Below are 9,526 nucleotides of genomic sequence, written 5' to 3'. Positions count from 1 at the left end.
AGCATGTGTTTCAGCCTACAGCCACTGTCTCTCATTCTCATACACACCTACAACTGTTGGAAGCAGTTCTCAATCATAAATGCAAGGCTACAGATGTCTAGAACCAGTCTTAAAATTAAAACGCAAGCATACCAGCCTGTGAGAAGCAAAGACACAAGTCAATCACTGTCCAACAGATGCTATAGCAAGCCACCAGCATTCAGCCCCGTAATTCAGCATCTGCACGTCCCGTTGGTGAGTAAACACAGGGTTTTCCAGCCCTTCAGGTCAGTCCATTACTGCATACAGCAGTAAAGCAAATACACCTACAGGTGAGTCGTCCTTTGTATGGTCACTGACTGTATCTTCCATGACATTGTCTTCTGAGGGCTGATCTTCCTCTTCTATAGGCTTATAGTCCTGTTTGGCAGCCGCATATTCCTCTTCTGCGGGCGCATCCTCCCACAGATTCTCCGGACACAGATCCCGACGTGAATCGTCTACTAGTGCGCCATGACTGCGACGCTCCTGGCAAGCGTCATAATGCCATTGCCTGTCCGCACCTAGTACGGCAAGCAGAAATCTGGAAATCAAACGATTCCTAGCTGCACATGAGTCAATTACGGCCGATTCCGGCTCAGGACCGTTGTCCTCCGTATGGTCCCTTACTGTATCTTTCGTGACATTGTCTTCTGAGGGCTCATCCTCCTCTTTTATTGTCTTATAGTCCTCTTTGGCAGCTGTATATACCTCTTTTGCGGGCGAAACCTCCCACAGATTCTCTGGACCCAGCTCCCGACGTGAATCATTTGCAAATGCGGCATGACTGCGACGCTCCTAGCAAGCGTGATAACGGGGTTCCCGGTCCGTCGTAGAGGAACAGTAAAACAGTGGACGACGGAACTAATAAGAGTCAATATTGAGCTGCGCTCTGCATCTAAAAGAAGCAAGTCCTCCATGTCAGATTGAGCGCGCTGATTGGAGAAGCCACATACGTTTGAACTCAGAAAATGGGACTTGTCCCAAAAGATCCAAAGAGGAACACCCATGAAATGTGACCACTTCTACGCGACAGACGCCCCAAAGAGGAGGAACACTTGTAATTCACCCGTCAATGTGAACACTTGTAATTCACCCGTCAATGTGTACGCTCATGTTGGGCACCGTATCGTGATTTAGCAACACACTTAATAAACACATAAGATCCTTATGACAGCTCGATACAATAGACGAAACTGAAAATGGAAAGATGCTCTGCAGTGGGGTCGGAATCCCGGGCCGACCCTCCCCCTCAATACCAAGTATATTATTGGTACAATGTTTTCCACGGGCTTTTAAGCTAGATTTTCCATAAATGCACTAGGCAGCGGTGGGAGAAGAGTCCCCCTTGTAGCCGATATTCCTCCAGAAAATTTTCTCGCCCTTCACTGGAGTAAACAATCACGATACTGGTTTTCCGGTTCCACACACATACTAGCATGCCCGTACTGGCGCTTGGACTGGACACTCTCAGTGGGAGAAAAACTATGTCGATGTTGTCCAACCTGTAGCATAGCATAATGACCAGCTCGGCTGCAGCAAACCGATAGCCTGTAGAGAAGCGATCAACAGCACGTGTGGCACTGGCAGAAGAGGTGATTCAGCCGACCAGCAGTCCGTGTAGAGGAGCGATCAGCAGCACCTGTAGATGGGCGACCAGAAGCACGTGCAGAAGAGCGACCAGAAGCACCTGGAGGAGAACGACCAGCAGCACCTGTTGAGGGTAATTCAGCAGGCCAGCAGCAACCTGTAGCAAGGGAAATCAGCGGGCCAGCAGACTAGAATGAAAGCAACCTGTCTATAGAGAGTCGGCAGCCAAACGAAAAGAAAACGATGCTGTATTTTCCATCGTTTTCTTTTCGTTTGGCTGGCTCTCACTATATATCGGTCTGGTGGGTGATATGGCGCCTGCGTGGCTGATATGCCACGCTGGCAGTCAACACCCGGCGACGCCATTTTACCCACTTTTTTTCAACCGCCACCGTGACTGCCGGCGTCATCAATGCCGCCAACGTCTTCCTTAATGGCTCCCTGCACCTTTCCGCTCAATTTGCCGGACATTCCTCCTCAGCGCCTCCGTTTGGGCTCTGGTCCGCGCACTGGTCTAAGATACTTTGCAGGCTACGTCCAGTGTCACCGCAGGGCAGGCAAAGGGGGATGAAGCATGGACTAGCAGCGTCACAGAAAGTGGTTGCTGCGCCTCCGGATCGGGACATGGGGCTACACTGTGAGCCAGAGCAGCTCGAGCAGTATTGGATCGTATCACCCAAGTTGGTGACATATGAGACAGCGTCCTGGGCATCGCTGAAAGAAGGGCTGGAGTAGTAATGGGGTCGCACACCAAGTCGAATGAAACTGCTCTAGGCACAACGTCACTAATCGCCACCACCAGCACCACCAGCACCAGCGCCTTTCTTGTAGTTGCCATTGATATATATCGATGCAGGCAGCTGATATATAGGGTTGTGTGATCATTGATTGTTTGTTGTTGCAGCTTCCATGAGCTTTTCAATGGCAAGGGCAGGCGTCCTTAGCCGGCTAACAGGAGCCGGCTCAACCTCATTTCTTTAGTTATCATTGTGGTGGTGGACATGAGACAAGCGTGCAGGTTCAATAATAGGATTCCAGTAGGATTCACACACATGCCAAAAAGTGCGCTCTTGCATCACATAGGATTTCACACGTGCATGTGCTCGTGCAAAAAAGCACAAGTAGGGTTCACACTTGTGTGCATGGACACAAGTATAAAAAATTTGTGATCTAGCTTCGCATTTGTGCATTTGTCCTTGCACATCTAGGCTCAATCCAACGTGGATGTTGAGTCATGGACCAAAAACTTAAAATTTCTTGGGCGGCCCTTGTTGGCTCCGCGAACATTCTGGCTTTATAAAATGGCCTCAATACTAGTATACATTGTTTTCATAGGAGCACAATGAAGTACAAGTGTGCAGTTTAGGTCTTTCTTCTCAAAAATTTCATAGAGAGGTGTGGTGGAAGGGTCTCTGGCGGCTCGCATGTAAGGCACCAACGGCCGGAATCCTCGAAAAGCAAACAATAGAGGGTGGACGAGTCGGGAGGCTGCCCAAAAATATAGGTCAACATCTATCCTAGAAGGGGTTCAAGTCATCCATGCTGGCAATGTACGTTCAAGGGATGGGAGTTTCTATAATAGCTTGATCAATATGTACAGCAATTGTGGGAGCTTGATGATGCAAGGGTTGTCTTTATTGAGTTGCCACAACAAAATGTGGTCTCATGCAGTGCAATGATTGCAGGATGTGCCAAAAATGCACGGCATGTAAAAATGGCCCTTGAGCTATTCAGTAGAGGCAAGATTCTTCATGTCACACCTCAAGAGTTGTATGCTCACTTCTATCACTCATGACTTGTGCTAAATCTAAAGTTAGACACAAGCACTCAAATTTTCCAACTAAGTTTAATCGCCTTGCATGAAACATAGAATCCAATAAAGTTATATGTGAACTCCCACAACCATAATAGCGATGTGAGCAAGTTATTTGGATAAGCTTAAAGTTCCCACAAAGCGATGCACTTGACTTCTGAGCCTACATGACTTGTGAGAACATCACTGAGATTGCACGATACTCACTTGGATTCCAACAACCCATTTAACATCTAGACTCCATCTAGGAGGAGCTCAACTTATAAGCAAAATAGGGTGGTAGCAAGCTAAGGGTGTCCACCTTTGTGCCATTTCAGGCATAGTGTAACACACGAGACATACCTAAATATAAAGGAATGGAGACAACGGGTAGTGGGCAGCATCACATCGATGCAGGTATTTTAATCAATCAAATATCAATTGCACTTGGCACCCTATGTAGGCTCATGTGTCCACAATGCGGTCAAGGTAGTTTTGTGGACACCCAAGCCTAGGGTAGTTTTGTGGACATAATACCTCGATCGAGGTTCTTCGAGTGGTAACCAAGTAGGAAATTTTAGATACCTTGATTGATGCGTTTTATACATAGTTGGCAAGGGATGTCCCAAGTGGCACATGAGTGGTGTTCTAGGTGGTACAAGCAAGTTGGTGATGTGTCCAAGGTATTTTGAACAAGGTATGGACTTGGCTAGCACTTGAAGTTACTTATAAATTTTCTTATTTTATAAGAAGTCACTTGTAAAAACTATATCACAATGTCAAGAAGAACAAAGCTATTTTTACAATGCAATCTATCATATAAGAAAAAAGGTTAACTATGAAGGTGAACTAAAAAGAAAGCCTAGCAATGTGTACTATAAAATTTTATAAGAAGTTACTATATCATAAAAATTTATAAGAAGTTACTATTTTATAAGAAATTACTGTATCATAATGTCAAGAAGAACAAAGATATTTGTAGAATGCAATCTATCCTATAAGATAAAAGGTTGACTATGGAGGTGAACTCAAAAGAAAGCCTAGCAATGGGTACTATAAAACTTTACACAACTCAATGGTACTTCTCGAATAGAAGCTTAAGAATCTTAGGTTGCAAAATGCTAGGAGAAAGAACAAAAGATAAGTATATATGTTGCCATGAGAGAAAGTTGTACTTACAGCACATGGGAAGCTAAATATTATAAATTGTCAACGTGACCACTAACATGAGAAGGCACACACCACAATGGCATGGCTACATGATAAGACTAAAGCCGCCTCACTTCATAGACAAGGAAAGCCATGGAAAGAAAGACTCCACAATAAACATGTCTACATTTGAAGCTTTGAAGAGTTCATTACATAAATTCAAAAGGCTACTTTGAAGCTTTCTCGTCAAGCCTTTTTTGCATTGACACTTTGGTTTTCTTAGCAGGGGTCTTGAAGGGGTGAGCCAATGGGTGACTCTTTGATGATGTTGATTTCTTCTTGTTGCCCTTCTCAAAGAATGGTTTTGCTCGCTTCAAGGAGTTCCCGAATCCATCTTCCAAGACTTGAAAATTAGCTTTTGTTTCTGTTCGCTCATCCATTCTTGCCTTCATTGTCTTCACATGGCCCAATGTTCTCTTCAATCCATTGCAAGCCTCCTCAATCAAAGCCTGGTCCTGTCCTACAAAACAAGACAACTCTTGCCACAAGCATTGAAGTGTCTTCACATTTCCCGATTGCTCAAGTACTTCACTACATACATTGTCCCCCCCTAATGCGGCAACATCATCACCATTTGGTTCAAGCACATCAATACTACAAACATGTGAGTGAAGATCGAAAGTAGACCTAGAAGCATCTCCCCATGCTTCATACATATGTTGGCATTGCTCCATAAGTGAAGCATGTGAAGCACCCCGCAACAACATCACCTTAATTTGGTGCTTACAAATATTTCCAAGCTCTGCCCATGCACATGTACAACATGCCCATTGGCAATCGGAATTATAGACTGTGTAAAATGAAGCTTTTGTGTGCATGCTCTCCACTATAGCAACACCACCAACCTGGAATGAGACATTAGCATCTGGTATTTGAAGTGCCCGCTCATAAGAATTCTCCACTACTCTTTCAATGGCGTTGTTTCTCATAAAACCATTGTCCTTCAACTGCTGAACATACCAATAATATGGCAAGCATGATGATGTTAACTTGTATAAGAGCCAATCCACCCGCCTCGAACTCATCCTTTTGGAAGAGCCCAAAAACTTATATTTGAGCTGCCCATGATATGACTCTATTGCTCCATTAGTGTCTTGTCCTGAATGTGGAAGCAATCGGGAAGCACGCACCCACATTTCTGCACATAAAACAAATGAAGTTAGAAGAGCAAGAAATGAAGTACGAAGAAAAAGGAGAGCAAGTGTGCATTATTTTACCTATAAGAAGAGTATGTATAAAGTTTAAAATTCAACCTTACCTAGTTTAGCCTCCCAATAGGTTTTGAAATACTCAATAAAACTCCCCTCATCTCTAAAGTTGGAGTAGAAGGTAGAGATCATAGCCTTTGCATCCTCTTTGATTATATCGTCTGTAGAATTTGCTGACCCTTGCATGTTCATGATATTTCCCAAAGACCAAAACATAAAAGCTCTTTTTGGCCATTCCTTCACCTTCTTAATAAGGTGTCGGAGCCAACAACGTTTGACATGCCACAAGCATAGAAAAATGGGTTGATTGAACACCACCCTACGAAAAATAGAAAGGACACGTCACATAGAACTCAAACACACGGTTCTCATTAGTTTGCACTCAACACATATGAACATATGGTCCTAACCTGAGCGCATTAATCTCCGTTTCGGCATCATCAACCATAAAGGCTCCGGGCTGCCATGATTTATGAAAGTCAAGCATATTATCTCTAAACTTGCTTAACCAAGTGCAAGTACACTCAAATGTAGCTGAAGATGTAAGCACCCAAGCAATGGGCACACCATTGCGATGACCATCAAAAACAAGGATTGTATACAAATGAAACTGTTCATGTGTTTTAAAGGAAAGTGAGAATGTGAACAAGAAGTAAAAAATGAACATTTATTATAACTTAAGAGAATGTGAACAAGAGTAAAAATGATAATTCATTACACCACATGTATACCTTATATTTGTTTGTGCCAAAGGTGGCATCCATCACAAGAAGGTTCCCATTTCCGAACTTCTTGCACATCTCCCTTTGCCATGGTGATTGTATTCCAAGGATAAATTCCTTGGAATGTTCCACATCTTGCTCCTGGTAGATAAAGGTGCTTGATTGATTCTCATGACACCATCTCTTGGTGCTTTTTGCATCATCCGTGTGTAGGTGGTACTGATCAATAGCCAGCTTGCTAGATATATTCATGATGTCACGAATAGACAAAAAGTCATCCCTAACCATAGTAATTGTAGGTTCATAACTTTGGCTTGAATGCAATGCTTGGACATGCATTTCCAACACTTGATGTGGAGAGAAACCACGATATAGCATGCTTGAAACCCATAGTTTCTTTTGCATTGAGATCCACGGAGAGAACTTCAAAGAGGGATCAACAAATCTTATACCATGACAAACCTCATCATTTGCATTTGTGTGGTATGGATGTATATAAGAGATTATGGCCACCCCTGGATCTTGTGCGAGCCTCTTGACACTAAAATGACATTTGCATCCACGCTTTCGCTTGCCCTTTGTGATGGGAGGGCGCCTTTTCTTACATGGCTTCTTTGCAGTTGGCTGTGGCAACTCTTTTATTTCACTACGCTCCTCCACCTCAACATCATCTTCGCTACTAGTGTCCTTGCATTCATTGAGCTGGGTAATTTCGACATCTTTGCCATCCGCAATGTTAGATTGCATTGGTGCTTTAGTGCCAGCAGGACCAAAACCACACCAAAAGCTAAACAAAACAAAGAAGTAACGATAAACATTTAATTGTATGTGTGTGTGTGATGATTAATTCATGGATTAGACAAACTGAAACAAATACACACTTACACTATCTTCTCAATCCATGATTCATGTGCAATCTTTGTAAGATTGGAGGCATCTCGGTGATGGTGGCTATATTTTTTGAAAGAAGTCGGAAAGTTTGCATTGTCAGCTTCTCCTTTTACAAAATCGGCAACACGGTTCCAAGGGATGTTAGCTTCGCGTACAAATTTGTATTTTGAACGATTGTCATATGAGTGCACCCAACACAATGCTGTCGAATCAAAGACACCGATGGGGGGCATTTGAGAACTCATGGCATTCTCTTAATCCTTTAAAAAACCTGAACCTGCTGAACCAGAGGTAGTGCAAAGATACAACAATTAAGTAAGGAAGAGTGGGAGAAAAAGAGAAAAAGAACCATGCTTCTCAATAATTCTTGCTTAATCTGTGCTCATCATCAAAGTTCCCTAATCTTGATTAGTGATGAGTAGTCATTTGTTCAATGAAGTGGTGGAGAACTTCTCGTAGAAGAATTTATGGTATGTGGAAATTTACTATTCTCGCCTGCAAAGCTTTGCTGTAAATGGTGCCAGGAAACTTGATAGGCAGACTGAGAACGCCAGCTTCGTACAGCTTGAAACACTGTTGCATTTGCTCGATCTCGCTTTGATCCAAGCTTAGTATGAGCTTACACAACACACGAAAGGTGAACTGCATATGCATATTGCCCATAGCAATCCTCATCATTGTTATCATCATCCATCAACTGGCGCAGCAGCAATATAGCATAGCAAAACAGAAACAAAGACTCACATTATTCACCTCCTCATGGAACTTGAAGGAAGCAACGTCACCCCAAGAGCCAATCAGCTATGAGAGCCTTGCGTTTGATTCTAGCGATCAATGGGCTTTCCTCACCACTGCCCCCATAGGTACGCCTCCTGTGAGCTTCACTGCAATCGTCGACACAGGCAACAAGCGATCTTGTGTGGCGCCAATGCTAAACGTGCGTATACTGCTATGCGCGCAGTTATGGTACCAGCCTTGCCTCACGATAAACGTAGTGTAGATGCAGAGAAAAAAACTTTGAAAAGCAATAATGTAGTCTTACCAGCAGTAATGTTCGTCAAGCTGAGGCCCTGCTTCGCCGTTGGAATCGACGGTGTTTTCTTTGCTGTTGGAATCGAAGAGCTGGCCGATCTTCTCGAGCGTTTCGCCCTTGGTCTCCGGCACCAGCACCAGCACCACAAATGGCGCAGCAACCACTTTCTGTGACGCTGCTAGTCCATGCTTCATCCCCCTTTGCCTGCCCTGCGGTGACACTGGACGTAGCCTGCAAAGTATCTTAGACCAGTGCGCGGACCAGAGCCCAAACGGAGGCGCTGAGGAGGAATGTTCGGCAAATTGAGCGGAAAGGTGCAGGGAGCCATTAAGGAAGACGTTGGCGGCATTGATGACGTCGGCAGTCACGGTGGCGGTTGAAAAAAAGTGGGTAAAATGGCGTCGCCGGGTGTTGACTGCCAGCGTGGCATATCAGCCACGCAGGCGCCATATCACCCACCAGACCGATATATAGTGAGAGCCCCTTCGAAGAACCATTCGCGAATCCCTCCACCGCGTTCGTTGAATTTCACGTGGATGGTCCAGGGCACAATTTATTAAATGCCCACTCACTACAAATAAATTTTAATAAAATAAACAAAGGTTTCGGGTATACTTACCTGTTCACATGCTACAAAACACTTTAGAATACAAGGCACTCGCACAGTTCATGGGTAGGTGTCCCAGGCCCGTAAACTGGACGTTTATAGGAAGAGGTAAACACACGGATATAAGTCATGCAAAAAGAATGTCAAGTATGCAAACATGTATGCCATTGGCCGGGCACGAATCTGGCACATTGAAAAGTGCGGAACTGGGACCCAAAATACTTGGATCCACACACTGGCCACATTTGGGCACGAGAAACTTGCTACATTTAGGCACGAGAAATTGGCCACATTTGGGCACGAGAAATTGGGAAAAACCATATAATTGGCCAAATGATGACACCCCCAGGCTTCTAAACAATTGTCCTCAAATGAAAAGCATTGAGGTACGCTTGCAGAAGCTGTGGATACCGGTGAAGAAGTCCTCGTGCGTCAACCCACTTTGCATCGATGGGA

General features: G+C 44.2%; 1 protein-coding gene across 1 annotated transcript; it reads right to left on the bottom strand.

Annotated features, from left to right (window-relative positions):
- Window positions 1–4,708: 4,708 nt before the first annotated feature.
- LOC147603996 (uncharacterized) lies at window positions 4,709–6,279 on the bottom strand. Its single transcript, XM_086795614.1, has 3 exons — window positions 6,228–6,279; window positions 5,868–6,136; window positions 4,709–5,747 (listed from the first exon to the last, which is right to left on the bottom strand). Exons 1-3 carry the CDS (start codon window positions 6,263–6,265, stop codon window positions 4,777–4,779), a joined length of 1,278 nt encoding a protein of 425 aa, XP_086651740.1. The 5' UTR covers window positions 6,266–6,279; the 3' UTR covers window positions 4,709–4,776.
- Between the last annotated feature and the right edge of the window lie 3,247 nt (window positions 6,280–9,526).

The sequence above is a fragment of the Cibotium barometz genome, chromosome 62 (genome assembly GCF_041138505.1).
Source record: "Cibotium barometz isolate CiBa-2024 chromosome 62, ASM4113850v1, whole genome shotgun sequence".
Lineage (NCBI taxonomy): Eukaryota > Viridiplantae > Streptophyta > Polypodiopsida > Cyatheales > Cibotiaceae > Cibotium > Cibotium barometz.
Note: the sequence above shows the minus strand (reverse complement) of the source record. Positions and strands in the feature narration are given on the sequence as shown.

Coding starts and splice junctions, on each gene's coding strand:
- LOC147603996 (XM_086795614.1), bottom strand. CDS start 6,265: ATGGTTGATGATGCCGAAACGGAGATTAATGCGCTCAG. Junction 6,137..6,227: donor ACGGAGATTAATGCGCTCAG/GTTAGGACCATA, acceptor TATTTTTCGTAG/GGTGGTGTTCAATCAACCCA. Junction 5,748..5,867: donor CTATTGGGAGGCTAAACTAG/GTAAGGTTGAAT, acceptor TTTTATGTGCAG/AAATGTGGGTGCGTGCTTCC.